Below are 27,882 nucleotides of genomic sequence, written 5' to 3'. Positions count from 1 at the left end.
TAAAAATAACTGGGAGGGAGCCATGAGCAACCCTCTATTTATAACTGCCTGTGTTTATTTGGCTGTTTCAATCCCCAAGTCCGGCCCATTTGGCTTAATGCCTTGGGCACTTTCACATTTCTGGTTACGTATCTGCAGGGACACCTTCATCACACACAGATACACACTCCAAAGGGTGGGTTTTTTCCTAGCAGGTATAAGAATACCCTTTGAAACAAACCTTTCGGAGATCACAAATTTTCCCCACCTGCTGAGAAATCAGCTTTGGTTTGTGTGGAACAGGCACAGGCAAACTCGGTCCTCCAGGTGTTTTGAGACTACAATTCCCATCATCCCTGACCACTGGTCTGTTAGCTAGGGATGATGGGAGTTGTAGTCCCAAAACATCTGGAGGGCCTAGTTTGCCTATGCCTGGTGTGGAAGGTCTTTTTCACATAGAAAGAGCTGAGAAAGGGCTGAGAAAACTGCGGTTCAGACCTACCAAACCATGCTCTCTAACTGCCCTTTCTTCCAGTCCCAGAGGCGTGGGAGGAATCTATAGATTATTATGTAGAGCTGATAATTTAGAGATATCCCTTTTGTATTAAGAAAGAGGCTCAGAGGCTGTTGCACAATTCCTAAGAATGAAGTTGTGTCACATCATTCCTCACATCTGTGGACCCAGAATCTTTACTGTGGTGGTGAATGACATGCAGCAAAGTTTATGCATATTTATCAGGGATGGCTGAAGATATCGTATTTTTCCATGTATAAGACTAGGTTTTTCTCCTAAAAAATAATGTCAATAATTAGGGGGCGTCTTATACACGGGGCCATCTCCCCCCATTTTCTTAAATCTGAGTCCCCCCAAATAGGGGACTTATACATGGGGTGTCTTATAGACGGAAAAATACAGTATTTTGTTGCTTGATGCAGAAGAGCAAATACAATACCTGCTGTGCCCATCAGGGTGCACAGTGCTCAAGACTAGCAAAGTTATTTCTGGCATTAAAGGCAGCTAATCCCACAAACACATCTTCACTGGTAGTAAAAATACAACAATAACAAACAAAAATAGATTTTCTGCCCTTTAACCTCATCCTGCCTAATGGTGAGGCCCATCCACAATTGCTTTCTCCTAAATAAATCCTACTGAGCACAGTGTGCCTTACTTTCAAGTAAAGACACATACAGGGTTTCAGTCTCCATCATTTCATAACTGCTTTCCATATTTCAGGGGGAACCCTGGTATCTGGCACAGGTTCTCAAAGCTCAGTGTTCCTAAGTTTGGCTCAGTTCAAACCCTGCTTTGGAATGGTTTCTGGTTCAGACTTTATGAGGAATTGGGAGCTAGAAGCTTGAGGAGGAAAGGCAAGTTTCATACTGTTTGCATAGATAACATTTAAATACAGTGGTACCTCGGGTTAAGTACTTAATTCGTTCCGGAGGTCCGTACTTAACCTGAAACTGTTCTTAACCTGAAGCACCACTTTAGCTAATGGGGCCTCCATCAAATGATGCTGAGTCCAAATACAGTGGTACCTCGGGTTAAGTACTTAATTCGTTCCAAATACAGTGGTACCTCGGGTTAAGTACTTAATTCGTTCCGGAGGTCCGTACTTAACCTGAAACTGTTCTTAACCTGAAGCACCACTTTAGCTAATGGGGCCTCCATCAAATGATGCTGAGTCCAAATACAGTGGTACCTCGGGTTAAGTACTTAATTCGTTCCAGAGGTCCGTACTTAACCTGAAACTGTTCTTAACCTGAAGCACCACTTTAGCTAATGGGGCCTCCTGCTGCCGCCGCCTAACTGTGTATGCAGAAGGTTTCACCATCAAATGATGCTGAGTCCAAATACAGTGGTACCTCGGGTTAAGTACTTAATTCGTTCCGGAGGTCCGTACTTAACCTGAAACTGTTCTTAACCTGAAGCACCACTTTAGCTAATGGGGCCTCCTGCTGCTGCCGTGCCGCCGTAGCACAATTTCTGTTCTCATCCTGAAGCAAAGTTCTTAACATGAAGCACTATTTCTGGATTAGCAGTGTCTGTAACCTGAAGCATATGTAACCCGAGGTACCACTGTACTCAAGTAGGCTTTAAAGCACCAATGGGTGTGAATCTATCCGTGACTGCAGTTTCCTGTCTGCAGACTTCCTGTGCACAGGGGCAGAGGAAGGGGGGTGGGTACAGTGGGGGCGGGCCACCCCGGGTGTCACCACTGAGGGGGGTGACAAAATGCCAGGCGGCACTCACCGTGGGGTCTGCAGCGTGCCCAAGCCACGCGTCTCTCCTGGGAGTGACATGGTGACTTGGGCACCCACAGGCTCCGCGCTTCCCGAAACGGTCTGCCTGCCGCCTCCCCCTCAGCTGTAGAGCAGCTGAGTGGGAGGAGGCAGGCAGAGTGTATGAAGGCCCTGCAGAATGTCCTGCCCAGACTCGTCCCACCCCACGGTGGCTGGCCCCGCTCCTGGGCACAGGGCATGTGCACTGCCCCAGGTGCCCGATCGGCTTGCTCTGCCGCTATCTGTGCATACTTCATTTGTAAGATTTGTGAGATAGCATATCCACATACTGTATTTTTCGCTCCATAAGACATACCCAACTATAAGACGCACCTAGTTTTTAGAGGGGGAACGCAAGGGGGAACAATATTTAAAGGGAACACTGAGCAGAGCCTGTATGCATCCCAGCCTCTGCTCAGCGCTCCCTTTCACGAGCCGCATGGAGCGTGTGTGCGGCGCTTGCAGGCTTTTCCCCGAGGAGGGAGAACGGCAGCCCATCACTGACGGGCTGCCCTTCTCCCTCCTTGGGGAAAAGCCCCCAAGAGCCGCACACACGCTCCGCGTGGCTCTTTAAAGGGAGCGCGGCTCTTGGGGGCTTTTCTGGGTGGTGGGGGAAGGGAATGAGGGGCTAAGCCAGAAGCTAGAACAGCAAGAGGGAGCGCTGCGCAGTGATCCCTCTCGCTGTTCTGGCTTCTAGGATAGCCGCAGAGCCTGCATTCGCTCCATAAGACGCACACACATTTCCCCTTACTCTTTAGGAGAGAAAAAGTGTGTTTTATAGAGCGAAAAATACGGTAATTCAGAGTCTAAGGTAGATGTGGAGAGTCTTTGGCATCTCCAGATGTTGCTGATCTCTCACCATCCCTGGCCATTGGTCATGCTTGCTGGGGCTGATGGGAATTGTAGTTCAGTGACATCTGGAAGGCCAAAGGTTCCTCACACCTGATCTAAGGAAGGATACGTTCACACACCAAAAGTAAGGAGAAGTGGGAGTAGAACTGACAAGCTCCACCAACATTACACTGGCAAAAGTTATTCTTAGACGGGGCTGTGCAACAATTCTAAAACAGTAAGTAGGCCAACAACCTCAGTACATTCCTCCATATATGAGCATGCCTAGTCTTTGTGTGCATTTCTGTGAAGCGCTTTCAGAAGGGAACCTCTTTTCCAGCCAGAGTGAAAGAGACAGATTGTCGTCCCCCCCACACACACATTAAGCAGTGGTTGAACCACATGGCTTACAAGGACCTTTCCAGTTCTATGATCACGGCATCCCAGGGCATAACAGGATGCTGAGGCAGCTGGTGGAAAATATGTGAAGGAAATCTGCTAATGAGCACACCTAGTTTGCACAATACCCCAGCATTTGATTCCAATGGCTTCAAGAATGCATCCAGGAGCATTAAGGAAGAGGGATGCAAACCGAAAAGTGCATTCCAGACTGTACACACCATGACACCTCCCCAAGACAAACATCCTTGCACAAAGGATCCTGGGGCACATATTATGGAGTGCAGCTGCGTGGAGTTTTTGACCTGTCTTGCACTTCATTTCTGCAGCCATTGGAGTGCATGCTGAGGATAAACACCATTAACATTCCTTCCTCTTTGTAATAGCTCACATTTCACAACATTGCCAGAGAAATGGGTTATTGGCTAGTGCTGAAAATGGCATAACTTTAATAAAGCTTGAGTACAGACCATTGGGTCTCTCTCTCTCTCTCTCTCTCTTTCTCTCTCTCATTTAAGATTGAGAAACTGAGATGCAGAAAACTGGAAGAATCTCTTGGGTTGCAATCTTCTATTCACTTACCAGGGAGTAATCTCCATTGAACTCAATGAGACTTGCTTCTGGGTAGGTGGGTATAGTATTGCACTGACTGTCAGGCTATATTCCTAAATGCACATATTTCTGAATACGTCCACTTTGCACTGTCAGTTAAGGTGGCAGAATTAGAAAGCGATATCTGTACTTCCAGCTGCCTCTTCCTCCTTAAGCCCAGAATTCACTAAGCTGCCTGTTCAAAGGATGAAAATAAATTTTTGGAAATTTGCCTACATTTCTTTTTTTCTTTTTTAAAAAATATTTTTTATTAACCGACCAATCAAATCAAATCCAATAAATTCCAAATTACAAAGCCGAATTTTAAATTGTTGTTGAGGGGACCCATATTTCAAGTTCCGAAGGGGGATTCCGATCATCTTCTTACTACTGCGTTAATATCCAAATCAGTCCAAATAATGTTCATAATTCTATCCAGTCTTATCTAGCTGTTTCCACATCTCATCTTGTTCGTATATATTTTTTATTTTTTTCTTTATGATCTCTTCTGATAATCTCCTTAAGCAGATAAACACCAATTATAATCCTGTGTGAATTTTTCCGTTCGTCCAATCCTCATATCAAGATGGTTTCCATATATCACATTTCTAATGTGAGATTTTGACCTTGAGATGTCACCTCAACATTTTATGAGTTGTGTATTTTTACTTCAAATGACATGATTTGCTGAGACCTAGATGCTGGTGAGATCAATGCACTGGGTTATACCATCTTCTTGAATTTCTTTTTAGGCTGCTAGTTTCCTTGGCAACATGCTCCAGCTTTTGTTTTAAAATACCGAATTCAAAATAAAGAATATGAGCTACCAAACAGAAGTTTGGCTTCAAGCCAGTTAGTTGGTTGTGGAATTCCACTGTGTTGCCAGCTACCTAGCTCTTGTTTGAGAAGATAATCGTTGAAACAACAACAAATGCTTATCCCTTACATCAAGAATGGAGAATCTCTGCCCCTCCAGTTGTTGCTTGCCTCTAGCTCCCATCAGCCTCTGCCATCATAGTCAATGGTCAAGAAGAATGGGAATTGTAATCCTTGAATTTGCTGGACTCCAACTCCCATAATCCCTGACCACTGACTGTGCTGGCAGTCCAAACAACATCTGGAGGGTTTCAAGTTCCTCACACCACTGGAATTTGAGAGCCCAAAGTCCACCACTGCTATTCCTTTTCAACAGTGTCTTCCTTCCAATGAAAATGAAATGAAAAAAGCAACCATTTTTTATCATCCAAGTATTTGTTAATTCTATCAAGTTTCCCCATAGCACTTCTCTATGAAACACACACACACACACCATTTTCTGTGCCTTCACATCAGAGCCAGCTCATGCACACATTGAGAATTAATTGAGTGAACAAGCCACGGTAGGTTAACTTCCAAGCCACATGTGTCCGTTGAATTCCATGTGAACTCAGTCCTTTTTTAACAGAGCCCTTCAGGTGAGGTGAATACCCTCAAGCATTCTTTTCATTATCTGATAACTCAGCAAGTGAAGTCAGTGGATGTGCTTACTGGTCAGCAATGAAAATATTGAGCAGCAACAGCCTCAGCACCGTTCTCCTGCAAAGTACCCCAGATATCTCTTCCCAAGGCAAGGATACCTTCATTACGGCTCTTTACACCAGGGGTGGGGAACCTGTGGCCCTCCAGATGTTGCTGGACTCTCAACTCCCATCAGCCTCTGCCAGCAGAGTCAGTGGTCAGGGATTATGGGACTTGGAGTCCAGCAAGTTCAGGGGGACCAGAGGCTTGGCATCCCTACTTTAAACCTCTGCTCCTTTTCACCAGACTATTCCAAGCAGCAGAGCTAAATAAAGCAATAGATCCACAGGCAGACACTTAAAGAATAACCACACAAGTCACCCTGTGCTCTCTGGATGAAGGTACAGAGATTGCTAACAATGCATTAGCTAGCTGCTGCAAAATAACATCTGGAAAAGTACAGAAGACAGGCAGCAAACAACAAAAATACTTTCACAGGAATAAATACATTAATATGCATATCTTAAGGGCAAATGATTGAGATAGTCATTGTTTTCTCCCAGTGCTCCCAGAATTATAATTATATATTGCCCCAGGACTACCATTAACCATTAACCTGGATTCAACCTTGCTTGTTGGTCAATGTAAATAATAGCGCATCAGGAAGTGGGTTTGGGTAGGCATATGGATTCATGGCACTGTTTACGATACACTAGCCCAAAGGTGGCTAGCCAGTTGTTGAACTCCCATCATCCCTGACTTTTGGTCATGCTTGGCTGCAGAGCTGCAGCTATGGGGAGCGGGGCTAGCCAGGCATTTTGCCCCCAGTGAAGCCTACAGAGGGGTGCCATTGAGGCTCCCAGCCTCTGTGTGTGTGTGTGTGTGCGCACGCATGCCAAACTGGGTCTTTGACCCGGGTGAAAGAAAGCCTAGTTTCACCTCTGCTTGGCTGGAGCCGCTGGGAGTCCAGCGACGTCAAAGGTTAGCCCCCTCTGCAGCAGCATTTAATTGCCATTTGACTCCACCGTTTATTATTTTTCTCCCTACATCCATATACGTATTCACAAACCTGACAACACTTTGTACATAAGCGTATAAAAAATAAAAATCCACAAAAGCTTGTGCCACAACCAGAGCCGGATTTAGGGTGGTGCGGGCAGTTCTCCCGCACAGGACGCCAAGCTGAGGGGGTGCAAAATTGAGAAGACCCATTTGGGGGCCACAAATGGTGCCATAGTACCAAAGATTACCAAAGTCCACCCCTACCAAGACAGAGCTGTTCCACCAGGCCTTTGGCCAAGGCACAGCCTGACCCCCTCCTCTGGTAATTCTTCACAGAACTCTAGCCCAATGGTTGCCATCAATTTGATTTGAACTGATTTTATAATGAACTGATTTTAGAATGCTGTATTATTTTACTGTTGTTAGCTGCTCTGAGCCTGGCTTCGGCTGGGGAGGGCGGGATATAAATAAAAATTTATTACAGTATTATTATTATTATTATCATCATAGCAGTTCTGTTCATCTTTAAAAGTGCCACAGACTTACTGCTGCTTTTGCTGCAACAGACTTAGCACAGCCACTCTCACTGCACAAAACAGGCAATTACTTAGAAGCATGTCCAAAAGCTGTATCAGCTGTCCTGGAAAGCCCAGCTCCTAATCCTCCTGAGTGCAGGGCACACTGCGGTTACCCTGCGTATACATTCTGCACATGTTCAAAGGAATTTTTATTAGCATATTCCGCTTGTTGATCCCTGGCATTCAATGTAGTTTCCATGACCCAAATTAAATCCTGCCTGGATATGTGTGCGCGCGCACGTCCCTTTGCACTTGTCAGGGTGCAAAGAGAAGGCTTTTTGTACCTTTAATGCTTTCTTCAATTAGGGGGGTGTGTGGCACCTGTCAGGGTGAGAAGCTGCGGCAGGTGAAATTCCCCACCTCCTAACAGATCCCTGGAAAAAACACAGGCGCCCTGCCCTCCTTCCTAGACCCGGCTGGAAGGCATGCACCCACTTCTACGCTGTCACCTCTTTTTGCCACTGCAAAGCGGGAGAAATTATTTTGTCACCGTTCTGACAAGCGGGCGTGGGGGGGGGGGGAGGCGGGGGCAGAGCGCTTTTCTGGTGCCGGAGTAGGAGCAGGGCTGACTCATAAGGAAAGCTTCAGTGCAATGCCGGAGTCGTGCGCGTAAAGGGGGCGGAATCCGTCCCGTTCGCCGGTTGTGCAAGATGCAGAAGGCCCCTTCCCCAGCCGCCGGGCGGGCAGCGCGCCCAAAGCAACCCCGCGTCCCCGCCAGCAGACGGCTCCCTTCTGGTCTCGGGAGAGCGGAGAAGAGGAGACCACCCCGCCGGAGAAAGGGAAGATGCAAGAGAGGAAGGGGCTCCTTCGCCTTCGGGGAGTCGCCGCTTGCATCCGGCTTCAGCGGCGCCGGCGAACATCCCCCTCCTCGATCCGTGCGCTTCCAGGGTCCAGCGGGAGCCCCGTCCGGGGGCCACTCACTTTGCAAGGGGTCTTTGGAGAGCAGGGGGGGCACCGCGTGCCACCCAGACGCCTGCGATCCAGAGAGAGGTACCCTGCGCCCGGAGGGTCTCCTGCGCCCCGAGGGTTTCCCGCCCTGCGCCCCCCTCCTCCGTTTCCCCGGGGCGCCCCGGGCGCCTTCCCCGCGCTGGCCACCCACCTGCTCGGCGTGGGAGCCGGCGTTCATGCCCATCCGGGCCAGGCCCTGGCGGAGCTCGTGGACGTCCACGCGCCCGTCCTTGTTGGTGTCCAGCTGCTCGAAGAGGCTGGCCCAGCGCTGGTGTCGCTCGGGGTCCCGGGCGCTTTCGGCGGGGGGCGCCTGGCGGGGCGCCGCTCTCTCCCGGGGCCCCAGCATCCTGGGTCTCACCGGAGCCCCGGCGGCAACAGGCGGGTCTTGCTGGCCGCGGAGGAGCCCGACGGGCCGGGGGCCACCATCGCGCTGCTGCCCGGCCTCCAGCAGGCTCGCTTCGCAAACGGAGACGCCTCCGCCGCCGCCCGCCCGCGCAAGGGCATTTAACCGACGGCTGCTTGGCGTCGCCTCCCTCGGCCGTTTCCTCCTCTCGCCCCTCCCCGCTTAGCGGGAGAAAACGGGAGGAAGGCGCGCCGCACGGGCGCCGAAGGGTTAATGCGCCTCCGGGGGGCGGGGAAGGGAGGAAGGAGGGGGAGGGAGGGGGCCGACCGCGTCAGGAGGGCTTAGGCGCTCCGCAAGCCAGCGCTCGGCAAATGCGCAGGATCCGAGCCGCGCTGCGGCGCTGCCTTCTCCCGCAGCGGCCATTCTGTCGCCGGGTCTTGGCTACGCCTGCCCGAAGAAGCCGCCCGGAGTCTTTCCCTGCAAGGAGACTTTCCCTGCTGCAACAAGTCTTTTGATTATCAATTTCTAAATTTATATTTTTCAGGTTTGTACAGTTCGCGGATTTCACAATCATTTTGACATTTCCAAACTTGACTTTTTTCTGCAGTTCCTCAAATTTGTTTTTAATATCTTCTGCATATCCAAATTAACTTAATTTGCTCATTTATTCATCTTCTTTAAATATATACTCTTATGAAACTGCAGGTTATTATTACAATAATCCTCCCAAGGTTCCTATCTGTTTACAATTTATCCGTAAATGTTCAACCATCCATTTCCATTCTTTTATAAAAAGTTTGTTATCTTGATTTTTTTATACTTTCGGTAAGTTTCGCCATTTCTGCATATTCCATAAGTTTTTGTATCCATTCTTCTTTTGCTGGGACTTCTGCTTCTTTCCATTTTTGGGCCAGTAATATTTTTGCTGCTGTAGTAGCATACATGAATAAATTTCTATACATTTTAGGTAGTTCTGTCCCTATAATTACCAAAAGAAAAGCTTCTGGTTTTTGTTCTTACAAACTTTATTTTAAACGTCCTTTTCACTTCATTATGTATCATTTCCCAGTAAGCCTTAACCTTACTACATTCCCTGCAGCAAGTCTGCAGACAGTGACTTAGGAGCAGTGGCGTAGCGTGGGTTGTCAGCACCGGGGGCAAGGCAAGTAATTTACACCACCTAACCCGTGGATTTGCGCCCCCTAACCCATGGATTTGCGCCCCCTAACCCCCAGATGTTGCGCCCGGTGTGGCCGGCCCCCCCCTGACCCCCCACGCTACGCCACTGCTTAGGAGGCAGCTCCCGCAGGGCTTCCTCCCCTCCAGGGTCCTGGGTAAGTGTGTGCGGAACTGCAGACAGGGCTGCAGATCAGGAGCTTAGAGAAACCTAAGACGAGCCCTCCTGGATCAGGCCCAAGACCCCACGTCATCCAGCACTGTGTTCTCACCGTGGCCAGCTAGATGTCCGTTGCAAGCCTGTGAATGGGATGTGAGGGCTTTCGCTTGCGGCTTCCAGCAAACTGCAGGTAAAGCACAACTATGACGACTCACAGACTTGTTGAGTTGGAAGGGTTAGGCCAACCTCCTGCAATGACTTGTAGCTCTCAATTGCCTTATCCTGCACAGCTTTGCCAATTCACTTTTTAAAGGGTTGGCAGCCCTCAATACCCTGGCAATTCACATGCCATTTCTGCCGTGATCTCACAATGTGGTTTCAGGGGAGCCACTACTTAAATTTCAACTCTCCATTGGAGCATGTGAAACTGACCTCTACACAGAGTCTGACCACTGGTCCACCCAGTCCACTCTACTGTCCAGCAGTGGCTTAGCAAGATTTCAGAGAAGGATGTGTTCCACCTGCTATCCGTGGTTTGGGGAACTGGACATTAGGTAGGTTCCCATTACAATCCCTCAGCCCTACTGAGATCTGAGAGGATCAAAGCCAACTGAGATGTCAATAGCGGGAAAGGTGGACTAATGGGTTTAAAAAATATTATTATTATTATTATTGAATTTATAAACTGACCTATACCCGGAGGTCTCAGGGCGGTTCACAGAACAAAATCAATATATAAAACCACAAAATATATACAGTCATATCTCGGGTTACAGACACTTCATGTTGTGTTTTTTCAGGTTACGGACACTCTGAAACCCAGAAATACTGGAATGGGTTACTTCTGGGTTTCAGAGGTCGCGCATGCGCAGAAGCATTAAATTGAGCTTTGCGCATGCGCAGAAGTGCCAAATAACAACCCCTGCATGTGCAGACCCGCCGCTGCGGGTTGCGAACATGCATCCCAGACAAATTACGTTTGCAACCTGAGCGTCCACTGTAATCAAAATGAAAACAACAACCCCATAACACACCCACCCACCCAGGTTGACACAGGATAAGGTTCTGCCTCGGATCAAAGTTGCCCATGGATGTTCAAATGGGCTGGTGCCAGCTAGCAAGGGGAACTTCGGAAGTTCTGCTGTGTTGGACCTGCCACCAAGCTAAAGGCCCCTTTCCCCTGAACCCCTTTAGGCTCTCCTCTTTGGTGGCACTGTCACAACTGCTAGTGAGAAAGGCACCTTGTCTCATCTCCTTCTTCCTACTAAGAAGACCTGAGCGTTCTTGGCAGAGCAGAAGGAAGGAGGGTGGGTGGGTGGGGTGGGATCTGGAGCCTGGATCCAACCCCGCAGCCCATGAAAGGCTAGTTCCTGCAAGCTCTGCCCACCGACTGACGCTAAAGATAATCTCTTCCCGTGAATTAGCCGGACGCAGGTTTTCGTTTTTTTCTCCTTTTCTACCCCCTGCCTGTTGCTGTCGTTGGAAGTGTCGTAAGCATGGCCAGGTTTAATTCCTGCTTTCGTACATGCCCTGCCTCCAAATCCTCCAGCCTTGAATGCCTTTGTTTGTTCCTTCCACCGCTCTGGTGGGGCAATTTGTCTGGCTGGAGAGGAGGGGAGGTTGGGTGGAGAGAACGGAATGATGGATGTTTCCATCTTCCCTACCACCTTGCTGTGCATGCAGAAAAGGAATGTGAACCAGGGCATTGCCCAAGGAGCCTGCCAGCTTCTTGCCAGCTCTTGATTGGAGTAATGCAAGCCTTGGAGGAAGTGGAAAGAAAAGCCAGCCCAGGCCTCTTCTGTTTACCACCAAGAGCTGCCAGTTAAAACCACAGAGCCTAGGGCTTGCTGATCAGAAGGTTGGCGGTTCGAATCCCCGCGACGGTGTGAGCTCCTGTTGCTTGGTCCCTGCTCCTGCCAACCTAGCAGTTTGAAAGCACACCAAAGTGCAAGTAGATAAATAGGTACCACTCCGGCGGAAAGGTAAACGGCGTTTCCGTGCGCTGCTTTGGTTCGCCAGAAGCGGCTTAGTCATGCTGGCCACATGACCCGGAAGCTGTACGCCAGCTCCCTCGGCCAATAAAGCGAGATGAGCGCCGCAACCCCAGAGTCGGCCACGACTGGACCTAATGGTCAGGGGTCCCTTTACCTTTATACCCGGAGGTCTCAGGGCGGTTCACAGAAAAGATCAACATAAAAACCACAATATATATAATCAAATTAAAAACAACAAACCAATACCCCCCCCAAAAGAGCCACATTTTAAAAGGGCATAGGATGTCAATCAGATCAACCAAAGGCTTGGTTAAAAAGGAACGTTTTTGCCTGGCGCCTAAACGTGTATAATGAAGGCGCCAGGCGAACTTCCCTGGGGAGAGCATTCCACAGAAGGGGAGCCACTGCAGAGAAGGCCCCGTTCTCGTGTTGCCACCCTCTGGACCTCTTGAGGAGGCGTCATGAAGAAGGGCCTCAGAAGATGATCTCAGGGTCTGGGTAGGTTCATATGGAAAGAGATGGTTCTTGAGGTACAGTGATACCTCGGGTTAAGAACCTAATTCGTTCTGGAGGTCCGTTCTTAACCTGAAACTGTTCTTAACCTGAGGTACCACTTTAGCTAATGGGGCCGCCGCTCGATTTCTGTTCTCATCCTGAAGCAAAGTTCTTAACCCGAGGTACTATTTCTGGGTTAGCAGAGTCTGTAACCTGAAACATCTGTAACCTGAGGTGCCACTGTATTGTGGTCCTGAGCCTTTTAAGGCTTTATAGGTCAAAACCAGCACTTTGAATTGGGCCTGGAAATTAATTGGTAGCCAGTGCAATTGGAACAGGGTCGGTGTGATATGCTGAAACCGTCTTGCTTCGATCAGTAACCTGGCCGCTGAATTCTGCACTAGTTGAAGTTTCCGAACTGTCTTCAGAGGCAGCCCTACATATAAAGCACTTCAGTAATTTAACTTTGAGGTTACCAGAGTACAGGGTACCTTGGGTTAAGTACTTAATTCGTTCCGGAGGTCCGTTCTTAACCTGAAACTGTTCTTTACCTGAAGCACCACTTTATCTAATGGGATCTCCTGCTGCTGCCGTGCCGCCAGAGCACGATTTCTGTTCTCACCCTGAAACAAAGTTCTTAACCTGAAGCACTATTTTTGGGTTAGCGGAGTATAGACAACAGTAGTTAGGCTATCCCTGTCCAGAAAGGGGCATAGCTAGGGCACCAGCTGAAGCTGATGGAAGGCACTCTGGGCCACTGAGGCCACCTGAGCCTCGAGTGGCAGCAAAGGATCTAGGACAGGCATAGGCAACCTTTGGCCCTCCAGATGTTTTGGCCTACAACTCCCATGATCCCTAGCTAACAGGACCAGTGGTCAGGGATGATGGGAATTGTAGTCCAAAACATCTGGAGGGCTGAAGGTTGCCTATGCCTGATCTAGGAGTACCCCCAAGCTAAAAACCTGCTCCTTCAGAGGAGGTGTAACCCTGTCAAGAGCAGGCGACCTCCCACCCATCTGGTCTTGGGAACCACCCACTAAGCCTTATCTAGATTGAGCTTCAGTTTCTTCTTCAAATGATCAAGCTTCTGTGTCTTTAGAAACACATGCAGAAACCTGGCAGCTCATTCCCTACCTCACACCTTTATCTCCAAGGCAGGAGAAAGAAGTCCCCTGCTTTATTTCTGTACTAAGGTGCTTCTGTTAAAGAAGGGCAGGCCCTGCCATTAGGCAAGAGAGACAATCGCTGGAGAAACCCAAAGGCAGGGGTACAGAGCAGGGACAAGGGGTTGGAAGACAAGAGCTCTGTGTATCATGCGGTTTGCTTGCCATGCATCGTTGACATTATTATTCTGCTCCCAAGCAGTAAAACAGAGCTGCCAGTCCAGTTGGCTTTTGTACGTGGAATGGGGCAGCGAAGAATACATTTTGCCCTTCCCTTCAGGCAGCAAAAAGGTATTGGGCTGGCTTTGTGTTAAAGGCACAAGAGAAGGTGAGACTTTGGTTAAAAAAAGAGCAGTAACTCTGAACTCAGTTGTGTGGTAGAAGTGAAATAAGTAAGAAAAATGGGGTCAGAACTGTGCATGTTGCAGTTTTATTTTTAATCCCTTTCCTAGCAATTTCAAACATGGGATTTGCCGAGTGGTTCATTGTTGAGCTGATGTTTTCTGTGAAATATCCACTGCATTTTTTGCTCCATAAGACGCACCTGACCATAAGACGCACCTAGTTTTTAGAGGGGGAATGCAAGAAAAAAAATATGCAGTGACTGACACATTGATCTACCCTAACCACATGGTAATTATTGTTTTGCAAACTTAATTTTTCTTCATTTTTAGTTTTGTAACCTAAATATTTGTATTTTTCAGATCAGACCATGGCTTCTTCAAGTAGGCAAAAATGTGTCAGTGTCCACTTATCCCCAGTATAAATATGACATATCGGCAAAAGTCAGAAATTGAAAGATAACTATAGCACGTACACGAAAATCGATTTCAGATTTGAAATCAGCATTGAAAGAACATATAACAGCAGCTGAAAAATCTCACGCAACAGAAAATGGAAAAAAAATTGTTCCCTGGTATATTATGTATCCCAAGGGAATACATTTTTTTGCATACCTCCAACTGAACATGTCATGTTCAATGCTATATAAGTCACTTACATTTATACTCATATTGCACTACTTTGGCTATGTGTTTAATAAAATATTGAATTCTTGCGTTGTGAAAAACAAAGTTTATGGTGAAAAGTGAAAAACATGAATTGCAAAAAACCCCTAGAGCTTACAGAACAAAGCCAACTTCAGATATGAAATCAGCACATCAAAATTAGGTTAGAACAACTGCAGGTGTCAATGCAACAAAAAATTTGTTTCCCAGTGTCAAAGCACCCCAGGGTGCGACGGTACCCTGGTTGAAAACCACTGCCATACTGTTTGAGGAGGGCAGATCACTAGCAGGGAGGGAATAGTGGTATTGCTTGGCAGCAGGGTGAGATGGGGGGCGGGGGGGGGGGATACACATCGCTTGAGTAATCTTTGGATGGAGCTTGTACTGGAGCTTGTATTCTTTTCCCCGATTCTTGTCATTGCTATCCTGGTGGCAAGTGAGCTGGCAGAGTGAAGGGACTAGCAGGCTGAGCTGAAAACCAGGAAGCCTCTGAATGTCCCCTCTGCCATGTACGCACTGGATGGCTTTACGTAAGCCTCCCCCGCCCCCTCTCAGCCGTAGTCCTCTGCAATATGGTAGATAATAATGCCAGCTTGCTTTAGGATTGAGTAAGGAAGATTATGACTGAATGATCAGGTGACGGGCTTTGAACGCTTGAAAGGACTACATAAAGTGAAACTTCACAGCTAAGTACGGTAAGTGTACAGCACTTTGAATTTTTTTTATAAAAAAACTGGTTAGGTAATTAGCTCATAATATACTGTTAAAAAGAAGGTTTTTGGGGGATCATTCTGTATGATCCCCAAGCCCCTTTAAAATTTTTTTAATTATTATTTTCACAGATCAAATTATTCCAACAATTATATTCCCCCCCAATTTCCCCCCTCCCATCTCCTCATACCCCTCCCTCCCCCCACGACTTTCCTCAGTTCCTCTTTCTGATTTATTAACACATACTATTCTCTGCATGTTATAAAAATGTAAAAATCTCTGAACTGTCCATCTATTATATTAACAAATAAATTTGTGTATGTTTATTGAAAACCTGCCAAGGAGTCCAATTCGTTTTGTTGTTTCTTTAAGTATTTTGTAAAAAGTTCCCATTATTCTTTATAGTCACAGTTGTCCTCACGCAATTTGTACGTCAGTTTAGCCAGTTCTGTGTAGTCCATCAACTTCTCTTGCCACTGTTCTTTTGTTGGGATTTCTTCATTCTTCCATCCTTCCCCGAGCCCCTTTCAAACTATGATACTCAGTGGCGTAGCGTGGGGGGTGCAGGGGGGGCCGGCCGCACCGGGCGCAACATCTGGGGGCTAGGGTTAGGGGGCGCAAATCCACGGGTTAGGGGGTGCAAATTACTTGCCTTGCCCCGGGTGCTGACAACCTACGCTACGCCACTGATGATACTGTCTCCGGGGGTGGGTGGGTAAGAAGAGGAAACCAGCCAAACCTTTGTTAAGGCTGGCCAGTTCAGTGTTGTCGTTTAACATATCCAAAGAAGCAGCTCCGTAGGCATTGAGGCAAATCGGCAGGCCTTTCCCCCTTGTGTGGCTGGGTGGCAAGTCAACATAGGATAGATTCACGGTATTGCAGAGTTGGAAGGGACTCCAAGTGTTATGTACTGAAGTTCTCACCCTGGGCCAGCAGGGGGATACTTTAGATAGTTATGCAAATAAGGGATCAAAAGTGACGTTCAGTGATTGGATAGTTTTAGAAAATTGTTACAGTTACGTTGTACTGGAGCTCTATATAAGCAGGCTGACTGAACCCTTCAGTTCAGTTCTGTTCTGGCCTCTGAATAAACAAGAGCTGTTTGAAGAATCACTGTGTCGTCTGATATGTGTGGGATGTAAACACAGGAGCCGTCAATGACAACATTCCTAGAGTGTACATGTTAGAACATGGGGAGGAATGTCTGTCCAGTAAGCAGGTAAACTTCCTGGGGACGGACTTCCTCCGCATGTGACCAGAGGTGGGTGTGGCCTCACCTGTGCAGGTAAATGATAAAAGCACAGGGCAGGTAGCCATCTCTCTCTCTCTCATCTTCATCTTCTGAAGGAGCAACATGCCCTCTTGGCTCCCAGCCAAGAGAGGAGAAAAGGACTATCTTGCTATAAGATAGATTCTGAATGTATGTAACCTTTTTAAAGCTGTCTGCCTTCTGGGATCATATTGTGAACAGAACGTGAGTAAACTCTTTTATACTTTTATAAAGACTGTGTCGTGTCTTGTATTTTAAGAGGGAACAAAGGGGAAATTACCAGAGTAATTATTATAGAGGTTCTAGCGAACCTGTGCAAGCGTTACCGTTGCGAACTTTAAAGGGGAATGTTATAAACTCTGCTGATATTTTGGGAACTTGTTAGCACAAGTTGGATAAGGATATAATTAGTCAATATATCCTCTCCTGCACCCCAGAACATTCCCACAATATGTTCACCCACAACTTAACACCAAGGATCATCTAGTCCATGGGTCAGCAAACTAAGGCCTGCAGGCCGGATCAGGCCCAATTGCCTTCTAGATCCGGCCTGCGGACAGTCCGGGAATCCAGGCAGTTAGCACAGTGCACGCGCATGATGTTTTTTGTGACTCGGCCAGGCTTGGGGGGTCAAAAGTGAGGTGGGCGGCTGCTTGAGACAAGCCCCTTCTCCGTCCCTCGCGCATGCGCAGCAATCTTTTCTTCCGGGGTGGGGAAGAGGGAAAAGGAGCCACAGGTCAGATTTCCACCATGGAGCTGCCGGCAACTGACCTTGGGAAGGGCAGTTGCAGCGGAAAGGGCTTGGTGGCGCCTCAGGAGCGATGCCCACCGGTGTCTGTGGCGGCTGTGCTCCCTGACAGAGGAAGCAGGGAGCGTCTGGGTGGCTGCACTCCGGAGCAGTTCTGCGCTCTGCTGGGGAGGCCACTAGTTAGATACATGGTGCGACTCATGGAAAGGTAAATAGCCGCTACCTCATCTTCCCTCACGTGGGGAAAATAACATTTTTGCTTGAGCGGCACCAGCCTGACTTAGCGTGGCCAACGGCTTTCCCCTTCACCCATGCATGCGCACATGCTCTCCAGGGCTGACAGGAATGGTGCGCTTACCTCAGCCCCCACCCCGTCTTACGAGAGAAATAATAACTGTCAACGCGTAAAAAGCAAAGGAAGCAGCATGGGTGTATGAGGGAAACCCCCCCTCCCCAAAAAATCACATTTGGGCAACGTTGGGGTTGGTCCCAATAAGTTCCCCCCCCCAAATGCGGGTCATAATCATGGCAACATATCGTCCGGCCCCCCACAAGGTCTGAGGGACAGTGGACCGGCCCCCTGCTGGAAAAGTTTGCTGACCCCTGATCTAGTCTAACCCCCTGCAAGCCAGGAATATGCAGCCCCAGGCTTACACCAGTTTATATACACTACGCTTACACCATATAACCAAAAATAAAGTTGAAAAACAATAGGTCAAGGGGTGCTAGATATGGGAGTTGTATTTACAGATAGGTAGCCGTGTTGGTCTGCCATAGTCAAAACAAAAAAAATTCCTTCCAGTAGCACCCTAAAGACCAACTAAGTTAGTTCTTGGTATGAGCTTTCATGTGCATGCACTACAGTGTATCTGAAGAAGTGTGCATGCACACGAAAGCTCATCTATGGGGTGTTGATGTTGTGAGTTCCTATCTCCTGAACTCAAGTTAAATATAAATAAAACTATGTATCCTAAAAACACTTCAGTCTCTGCTGACCTTCATTCCAAGGAAAGTGAACCATCAGTAAAGCACTTGAAACCCCTAAAGTATCTTGCCGCTTGGACACTGGCATGGTGTGAAACAGTACAATAGTTCTCTGCAGGAACCTGTTGCCATCCAGCTTGCTGCTCACTTTGATCTCTTTAGTTGTGTACCGACTCTTTGTGACCCCATGGACCACAGCACGCCAGGCACTCCTGTCTTCCACTGCCTCCTACAGTTTGATCAAACTCATGCTTCAAGAACACTGTCCTATCATCTCATCCTCTGTCATCCCCTTCTCCTTGTGCTTCTCATGAGGTGGCCAAAGTATTGGAGCCTCAGCTTCACGATCTGTCCTTCTAGTGAGCACTCAGGGCTGATTTCCTTCAGAATGGATAGGTTTGATCTTCTTGCAGTCCATGGGACTCTCAAGAGTCTCCTCCAGCACCATAATTCAAAAGCATCAATTCTTCAGTGATCAGCCTTCTTTATGGTCCAGCTCTCACTTCCATACATCACTATTGGGAAAACCATGGCTTAAACTATACGGACCTTTGTTGGCAAGGTGATGTATCTGCTTTTTAAGATGCTGTCTAGGTTTGTCATCGCCTTTCTCCCAAGGAGCAGGCGTCTTTTAATTTCGTGATTGCTGTCACCATCTGCAGTGATCATGGAGCCCAAGAAAGTAAAATTTGTATTAAAACTTGCATCCGGTTTACTTTTGTGTGCCCTGGGCTTCCTTTGTCTTGGAAGGGGGCTGATTTATCTCCAAGTAATGATAGCATGTAAAACAAGTATGAGCTTCAATGTAGGTTGGGGTCTAGCGTTCAAATTAATTATTATAAATCTGCTTAAATTCCTGCTGGCATGAGAAACTATCCAAAGTATTTTGTTTCCCCTCAAAGTAGAAACAGGATGTGTGTGTCTGTAAAAAGAATGAACTATAAATAAACTATAGGCAACTCAAGTAGATATTGTAACTGTAAACAACTATAAATAAATTATAAATAACGATAGGTAAATAGACATGATTCTTATACCATCTGAATGGAAAAACAAGAGCAGTCAGATGGGATCTCTTGATATGGTTGTTACAGTATTTCATTGAATTAGAAACCAACATCAGAAAACTGTAAATTTGGGGAAGCTGGAGAGAATTCTGCATTAAACTAGGAAGGGTCTGCATCATGAATACTGTATATTTGTGAAACACCCCCACACACAGAGAATCCATGTTTTTCAAGCTGAAAAGATATAGGCGATATGAGATTGCAATTCTCTAGGTGGGAGCAAGTCCCACTGAACTCATAGATATATCTATAGGACTGCAGGGTAAATGGTGCAACAGACAATGCAATAGCTGTTTAACACATGATATAATTTAGATGCATACTGAAATATACTGTTAGTGACTGATACGTGGAGGTATGCACCCACCTATCAAAGAAAAGGCAGCATTTGTTCAAGCAGTGTGTGCAAATATGGAATGAACACAGAAAAGGTAGCGTTGTAGACTTAGGATAAACATGAGGTAAAGGTAAAGGGACCCCTGACCATTAGGTCCAGTCGTGGCCAACTCTGGGGTTGTGGCACTCATCTCGCTTTATTGGCCAAGGGAGCTGGCGTACAGCTGCCGGGTCATGTGCATAGCTGTCAACTTACAGATTTGAAAATAAGGGACCAGCAGCCTTGAAAATAAGGGACCAGCAGCCAAAACAAGGGACCTGCAGCCTCACTGTTCCAGGCACTGGTTGCTTCGAGAACACTGTCCAACCAACTTTGTAACCAGGGGTTCAACTGAATAGAATCTGAATCATAGGTACCACAAGGCCTATGCAGCCTCAACTTAAGATGGCTCCCCGGCCTGGCTTTGCACTGCAAAGTTTGCAGCAGCACGTGCAACAAAATGGCGTCCAGCATTCAAAAAACCCCTCAACTTGCATTGACTAGCCACACACAAGGCATGCAAGCTCCACCCCCCAGTCGTTCTTAGACTTCTTATTGGGTGAGCAACACAGTTGGAGCTTCCCTCCTCCCTGGCCGGCAGGGAGGGAGGGAGAGGAGCTGCTTCCTTTGAAATTTAAGGGACATCCATCAATAAGAGACAGGAGCGGGACATGGCGCTGGAATAAGGGACTGTCCCTTCAAATAAGGGACACTTGACAGCTATGGTCATGTGGCCAGCATGACTAAGCCGCTTCTGGCAAACCAGAGCAGCACACGGAAACGCCCTTTACCTTTCCCCAGGTGTGAGCAGAGACTGGAGATTTGGAAGATTGCCAGGTAACTGCTCTGGGGGAAGAGCAAGGTGCTCCTGGGGAGAAGGAGGAGGAAGTAGAGCTGAGATCCATCTTGGAGGAAGAGGTGAAAGGTTCCCAGAACTGCTGTGAGCCATGCTGGAAGACCTGGACTGCCTCCATGCAGACTGAAGGTGTAAATAGGTGAATAAACCCTATTTTGTAAAGCACGACAGTCTCTGCCGTGTCTTTTATTCTGCAAAGGGACACAGACCCTGTGTGTGTGCCTATGACCCCATGCGCTCTGGCCACTGCTCGATGGAGGGACGGGCACCGGGCTTTTCTAACAATATTAACAACCTGAGGGTAAAGGGACCCTTACCACTGGGTCCAGTCGTGACCGACTCTGGGGTTGCGATGCTCATCTCGCTTTATTGGCAGAGGTAGCCGGCGTACAGCTTTCGGGTCATGTGGCCAGCATGACTAAGCCGCTTCTGGCGAACCAGAGCAGCACACGGAAATGCCGTTTACCTTCCCGCTGGAGCCATACCTATTTATCTACTTGCACTTTGACGTGCTTTTGAACTGCTAGGTGGGCAGGAGCAGGGACCAAGCAACGGGAGCTCACCCCGTTATGGGGATTCGAACCGCCAACCTTCTGATAAGCAAGTCCTAGGCTCTGTGGTTTAACCCACAGCGCCCCCCGCATCCCTAACAACCCAAAAGACATATGCAAAGGTTTCATACAGCTCTCCTATTCGTGTGCCGTATTTGGTAGCCCAAACCCGGCAGTATCTTTGGCCTTTAGTGCAAACTCCAGCGGCAGATTGTGGCCTCCCTTTGATAATTACAGCCTGATATCTACCCCTCTGATTAACATCCCTGCTGCCCAAAATAGACATTGTGGCTGCATCTGGGTACCCAGCCGCTGATTCTAGTAGACTCAGGCTGCCTTGCTCTTAACAGCTTTGCTGCTACCATGTTCCTGTACAGCTCCTGTTGGTTTCAGAGAGAACTTCCCGGCGGATTGTACCCTCTGTTAATAAACAGAAGAGGGAGCAGATTGACTTTCTAGCGCAGAAAACGTTTGGTATGTCCCTGGGTAGCACAATAGCCTTCCCTGATCAGTGTGTGTGCGTAACATTAAAAACACAATGGAAACTGCAGGTAGCTGAACTGTTCCCAATTTGGGGCAAAGGGAAACATCTTCTGTGCCAGGACAGTCCCAGTCTAAAATTGGGTCAGGCCCTGCTTTGTATGGGCATAATAAGCTTATTGGAATTCTTACTCAGCTGCATGTTCAAGTCAAATAGTGAAACGAGAGGGGACAAGGTGGCTTGTCAGAGCTGTTATTTAATCCCAGTACAAAAACTCTGTTCCCCCTTATTTACTCAGGCAACACCGCCAGTTCATTCACCAGAAGTTCGTTCACCTGCACACCTTGTTTGTTACAGGATATCATCTGCAAACAGTGCCTTTCTGCCAGTTCTATAGTCCAAACAGGTCAGCCTCCACTCCAGAGAAAAACTGGACATCCATCAGAGGTTGAAACCAGACGCGGGAGCATTTCAGTCTCAGACCCCAGGTTCCCCAGCCCTGTTCTGAGTCATCAAACTCAGACCCCTTTAAAAACAAAAAGTGGAACCAAAGGAAGACTCCGGTAAGCTTACAGTCACTGTTTGACACTGGGGAATTTGGTCTCAACAGTTCCTGGAAATGGCTACCTCCTGAAAGAAAATTATTTTTCCTTTGTTAGGAAACTTTGTCACCCAAAGCATCACACTCACCCTGATTGGAGTGTGATTGGGTCATTCAGAACATTGGTGCTCTTCATAGCACTGTGGCATACCTCATGGGCTTAGCCAGGGGAGGCAAGCAAATAAATAACTTGGTTCCTCCCCCCAAAAAACATAAAGCCTGCCCCCCCTAAAATAAATCCTGGCTACACTCATGGGACACCTACCATCGTCTCGCACATTTCTTAACTTTTTTTGGCCTGCCATCGTTTACACACTCACCTAGGCAACCACTGCAGGTATATGAAATAGTGCTTAATCTGTAATAAATGGGTTGGTACTCAATTAAGTTTTATTCAGAGTAGACTTGTTGAAATTATTGGACCTAATGTAGTAATATTCATTAATGTTAATAGGTTCACTCTGAGTAAAACTTAGTTGAATGCCACTCTTGGCCTATACAGAGCCACATGATAGATACAGATGATAGTTAGATAGATAGATAGATAGATAGATAGATAGATAGATAGATGATAGATAAACAGATGATAGATAGCTTTTGTTGTGACAGGCCTTCCCCTTTGCTTTTTATCCCCCTTTTGGCAACAGACCTTCCAAGTGACGTAGAGTACATTTTTCTCCCACTAGGGGGAGACGTTTCACTAGAAAATAATATTAACAGGTGTCAAGTGGGGAGTTAAAACATGTAAAGTTGGAAATATGACTTCAGAGTTATTGGCAAAGAGCAGAATGGACTTGTAAATGCAGCCAAGAATCTTGGATCCTATTCCCGGCACAAAGAAGTGGAATGGGATCTAGTGGCCCCCTCGTCATTATGAAGACTTGTGATTCCCAGCGCATAGTTGGATTCTATGCATGTTTACTCAGAAGAAAGCATCGCGTTAGTTCTGTGAGACTTACTCTCAAGAAAGTGTGTACAGTAACCACCACTGCAAAGCGGTGTGGCCTACTCTCATGCCTTTTATAGCTGCTTAGCATGCAGAAATAAGTCGGTGAAACTTCTCAAAGCATAGAGATTTACAGTCAGTCAGTCGGTTTTATTGAAAGGCTGCCGCAATGTACACAGAATCATTCAACAATTAAAAGAAAATACAGAAGACTTAAAACATTTATATTATCAAGAAATTACCTTCTCTAAACAGAGCTATAAAAGTACCTTAATATACAAATTAAGTCATTAAACAATAAAATTTATAAGCTAAAATTATCATATGGCCACTAATATTTAAAAAAATAATGTTAATTAATACAGTGTGCAATTATATGCGGAGTTTGGTGATAAAGATAGAATATAGCTTGATGTAGATAGGGTCAAATAAATTCATCTCCTTTACAGTTGGTGGCTACCTTGGCTATATAATTTGCTCTAATTTTCCTAGCGGCAGTTGCAAAGAGTGCTGCACACCAGATCACATACTTATCTGTGTCTGCGAGGAGATATAAAATCATGTCAGAGGGGTTCTGGCCAGGGGACCTTGTCATTATAGGTGCTAAAAATCTTTCTCTTGCTTCATTATATAAGGGACAGCGCAAGATATCATGCATAAGGTCCTCTACTTCAGGACATCCTCTAATGCAAACACGTTCGGTTTTTGCATAGAGATTTACGTTAATATCTGCTCACCACATCAACTGGCTTTTAAAGGCCCAGCTACAGGAGCAGGTTGAAAAGTTGGCAACCCTTTGCCTCCTGAGCATAGTCCCATCCTTGTTTGAAAGCTTTTCAGCTCAATGCCCTTTCCCCCTTTTACTGGCTCTGCTCCTCTTCTGTGCCTTTAAAAGCAGCCTGACACCAGAGATGCCAACTATTCAACCCATCTCTGTAGCTGTGCTTTTCATTGCAGCTTCATACAGTTAGGTGATACTGCTACTTCCCTTGCTGACTTCAGCACATTGAGATGCGGTGAAGGCACAGCAGCAGGCCAAGACATTTTCTGATCTCTTGGCAACCCAGACTGATGCGTGCACACAAATTTAGCAGTGGAAGTTTTATCTGACATGATGGTAAGTGCCCGGGAAGTTTCAGCTACTAAAGTTGCTCTATGTTTTTGCAAATGATTGAGGCTAAGACAATGTGGAAATACGGCATATAAGATCTTCCGCCTGAGCTGATCACCTCACCTTGCCTCAAGACCAGAACAACCATCTTCTTTATTGGCCAACACACTTAGGGCTCTCACAGCACCTCAATCTGTAGATTTTAGCAGATACTGCTGCTTAATCCCATACAATAAAGACCTGCTCCTTTCTGTGCATCAAGCTGCTATTAAACGTTATATAGAAGTAAACGGGACCCCCACCCCAAACCAGACTTTTTACTTCAGGGTGGTCCAACTTTTCATATTAAGTGAGCGGGTGGTGCTGTGGTCTAAACCACTGAGCCTCTTGGGCTTGCCAATTGGAAGGTCAGTGGTTCGAATCCCCACGATGGGGTGAGCTCCCGTTGCTTGGTCCCTGCTCCTGCAAACCTCGCAGTTTGAAAGCACACCAGCACAAGTAGATAAATAGGTACCGCTGTGGCGGGAAGGTAAACAGCATTTCCGTGCGCTCTGGTTTCCGTCGCAGTGTTCCATTGCACCAGAAGCAGTTTAGTCATGCTGGCCACATGACCTGGAAAGCTTTCCGCAGACAAACGCCGACTCCCTCGGCCTGTAAAGCGAGATGAGCGCCGCAACTCCATAGTCGCCTTTGACTGGACCAGGGGTCCTTTACCTTTTACCACACAGAACCTGTGGGTTGCACACTGTCTTGTCGCATGAGGGGGTGGGATGAGCGAGGGCAAAATTTGATGCTCCCCTCAGCCCTGCCACCTCTTTTCTAAAGCTGAGAAAAATGCTAACTAGGCTTTGGAAGGACCCTGCCAGAGCCCTTGCAGCTCATTCCCAAAGCCCAGTGCTTCACTTACACTGTGCCAGGGCTGGGGCTGGGGCATCAAAAGTTGCCAAGGGCCGCCCAAAATGGCCTTGAAGGCCACACACTGGACCACCCTGTTTTATTTCTTCATCAGCTTCTTGCCAAGCGGAATTCAACAGGTGATGCTGTTTTCTGTCCTGCACCTGTAAGCTTCTCCTGGAGAATTTCGAATTTAACATAGGCGTGGTCAAGATGCCAGAAAGAAAAGCTGCCAAGCAGACTTAAAAACAGCAGAGCCAATTGATGGGGATTTTGGAACCCAATCTTGGATATGCAACTGTAAAATTCTAATCTGAAAAGCCAAATAAATAAATTTATGTACATATAAAGGATTTTGGAACTCAATCTCGGAACAACATCTCTTCCCCACCTCAATATACCTATCAATATTCCTGCCGCCGGAGTCCATCTGCCTCCCCTTTGTACCTTTGCCGAGGGAGGAATTTTGGCTCCTGAGCTCCTCGGGGCAGAGACCCACCTCCGTCTCTTCCTACTCCGTCCAGCTCCAGGGGCGCCGATGGTTCCAGCCAGGCTCCCGCGTCCCAGGCAAGGCGCCGCGAAGTGGAGGAAGGTCGGCGCCCACGACGATCGGACACTCGCAGGGCAGCTCGTGGGAACTCCGGCCCGGCGGGTTGGCTGGCTGCCGCCGTCCAGGCCGTGCAGTCCTGGCTTCGGCCGCCGCCAGGTGAGCGGGGAGGCGGCGCCTCACCTGACTCAGGTGCACGGAGGGAAGTACCTGGGCGGGTCACGTGGCCAGGAGCGGGAGGCGGCGCCGTCGCGGGGTCGCCTTCGCGGGGGAACAAGCGCTCCGGCCAAAGCAGCTCCGGGATCGGGAAGGGCCCGACGGCGGCTGAGCAGGTGAGAGGCGTCCGGGCGGCGAGGAGGGGGGGGGGGAATGATTGGGGGTACCTGCCCCAGAAGAGCCCCACTGCGCGGCCTGGCAACCCATGGCGAGGGAGCCAAGTTCTGCCCGGGACACCTGCCGGACGGGCGTGTGGGTGTGAATTAGTTTCTCCTTCTCCGATCTTGCTGCTCTTAGGGTGATTTTCGTGGCACAGGTAGGGTGGGATAAGTAGAGTGGGAAATGGAGGCTCCCTCCCCACTTTGGGGTCTGGACCTTTCCTGCCCCCCCGGCCTTTGCGGCTGCCACCGTCCGGCCCGGACTTCCCTACAAATGGGGAGCGTCTGTAGCCCCTCCCAAAGCCCCCCAACCCCCACTTTCCCGTTCTTTCCTGAGCAAGAAGGTGTCTGCAGTCCGAAGCCTCCTGGGAAAGGGGCGCTTCTGTTCTGCCCCGGATCTGGGGCGGGGGAAAGTGATTTCGCTTTTCTTCCTCTTCCCTCCTCCTCCCCCGCATCCACCTCTCCTGCTCGAGAGGAAACCGAGGCAGCTTTGCGTGGCATCTGCAAAGAGGCGCCGGAGTAGGAGAGTCGGCTGCGGGGCCGAGCGAGGGGGAAGAGGAGACTTGCTGCCACTGCTCGCTGTGACTTTGGCTTCCCAAGCGGCCGAGTTAACCATTAAGCAGCACGCCTGAACTGATCGCAAGCCAAGCCGGGAACCCGGGGAAAGGGGGGGGCACCTCCTTGACCCCCCCCCCAATCTGGGCCTTGCAGGCTGGGAATAACCCAGAAATTATCCTTTGGGTTTGCAATAGTCCCCAACCGGCTGGCTTCTTGCTGGTGTGTTCCTCGGTGTTGTTGTTGTGTTTTTAAAAACACACCACAAATTGCTATGGCCCGTCAGTGTGTGTTCTGTTTACCGTGCTGGGCTGTGTATCTGCTAGTACTTTTTAAAAAAACATAATTACTCTGCTAAGCAATTCTAGGATATGTTTGTGTGTGCAATCTCCTAGTTTAAGGACATGAGGAGCTGCGCCTTACTGGGCCAGACCAAGGTCTGCTTAGCCTAGCATTTTTATTTTCATTTTTGCAACCGGCGGCATGAAATAGCCTGCAGGAAACTCGCTAGCACTTTACATTCGGCCCACCTGGTTATGCAAACGAGGCCAGGGCTCCTGTGCCCATAAAAAGCACCACAATGGGATAGTTGGAGGAATTTCAGTCAGCGAAGCCCTGGGCTCCTGCCCATGGTAAGAGCTGGTGGTGGTTCAAGGCCACCCAGTAGGCTTGCCAAATGGCCAACTGGGAGAACAAAAACAAAGCAGCTTCACCCCATCTTGTTTTGCTTAATGGCAGTTAATATGCGCAAAACAACAGCTACTACTATGCTATAAGATCCACTGTCCTGTGACATCATATATGGTTTGTACTACTGGTGAAGCCTAGGATGGCGAAACAAGGCTAGTATTCCGGAAATCCATGTCTTAGACTCTGTGAAAGGATTCTGTGGAACTGCAACAACCTTTCGTGTGGATTGATGGACTCTGTGAACAGACAGGTAGAATAGACTCTTTCACATATATCGACCTTATGCATAAACTGATTAGAGAATGAACTGATCCACTGGGCCTTCTACTTTATTCGTTGAACTTTATGAGCTACAGTCATACCTTGGGTTAAATATGCTTCAGGTTGAGCGCTTTCGGGTTGCATTCTGTGGCAACCCAGAAGTAACGGAACATGTTACTTCCGGGTTTCGCCGCTCGCACATGCGCAGACGGTCAAAATGACGTTACGCGCATGTGTGGAAGCGGCGAATTGTGACCTGTGCGGGTGCACAGACGAGGGTTGCGTTCGCTTCAGGATGCGAACGGGGATCCGGAACGGATCCTGCTCGTATCCAGAGGTACCACTGTACTTCTGTTGTAATCTACAATTCAATACAATGAATAGTATATATTATTTTTTCAAACGTACAG

At 47.9% G+C, this 27,882-nt stretch overlaps 4 protein-coding genes across 7 annotated transcripts in view; 2 read left to right on the top strand and 2 right to left on the bottom strand.

Moving 5' to 3' along the window:
- LOC310834863 (mitochondrial adenyl nucleotide antiporter SLC25A23-like) overlaps positions 1–8,827 on the bottom strand; it is a 50,050-nt gene extending 41,223 nt beyond the window's left edge. For both annotated transcript variants that reach the window (XR_014559371.1, XM_083719328.1), the window contains exon 1: positions 8,263–8,827. Coding sequence is in view for 1 of the 2 variants with exons in the window: in XM_083719328.1 (XP_083575454.1) it covers positions 8,263–8,457 (195 nt within the window). In the remaining variant the exon portion in view is untranslated. The remainder of the gene's footprint in view (positions 1–8,262) is intronic.
- IL27RA (interleukin 27 receptor subunit alpha) overlaps positions 1–27,882 on the top strand; it is an 818,781-nt gene that overhangs the window by 312,163 nt on the left and 478,736 nt on the right. The window lies entirely within an intron of this gene.
- LOC310835004 (uncharacterized protein) lies at positions 23,170–26,678 on the bottom strand. The gene is made up of 2 exons (XM_083719648.1): positions 25,447–26,678; positions 23,170–25,358 (listed from the first exon to the last, which is right to left on the bottom strand). The coding sequence occupies exon 1, from the start codon at positions 26,419–26,421 to the stop codon at positions 25,450–25,452; it is 972 nt and encodes a 323-aa protein (XP_083575774.1). The 5' UTR covers positions 26,422–26,678; the 3' UTR covers positions 23,170–25,358; positions 25,447–25,449.
- The window catches only part of CRB3 (crumbs cell polarity complex component 3), a 32,592-nt gene continuing 30,504 nt past the window's right edge, over positions 25,795–27,882 (top strand). The window contains exon 1 of one of the 2 annotated variants that reach the window (XM_083720023.1): positions 25,795–25,924. The gene's annotated coding sequence lies outside the window, so the exon portion shown is untranslated. Of the gene's footprint in view, positions 25,934–27,882 lie in introns of both variants that reach the window. The other variant, XM_083720022.1, reaches the window with a different exon arrangement.

The sequence above is a fragment of the Podarcis gaigeae genome (genome assembly GCF_964106915.1).
Source record: "Podarcis gaigeae genome assembly, chromosome: 17".
Classification (NCBI taxonomy): Eukaryota; Metazoa; Chordata; class Lepidosauria; order Squamata; family Lacertidae; genus Podarcis; species Podarcis gaigeae.
Note: the sequence above shows the minus strand (reverse complement) of the source record. Positions and strands in the feature narration are given on the sequence as shown.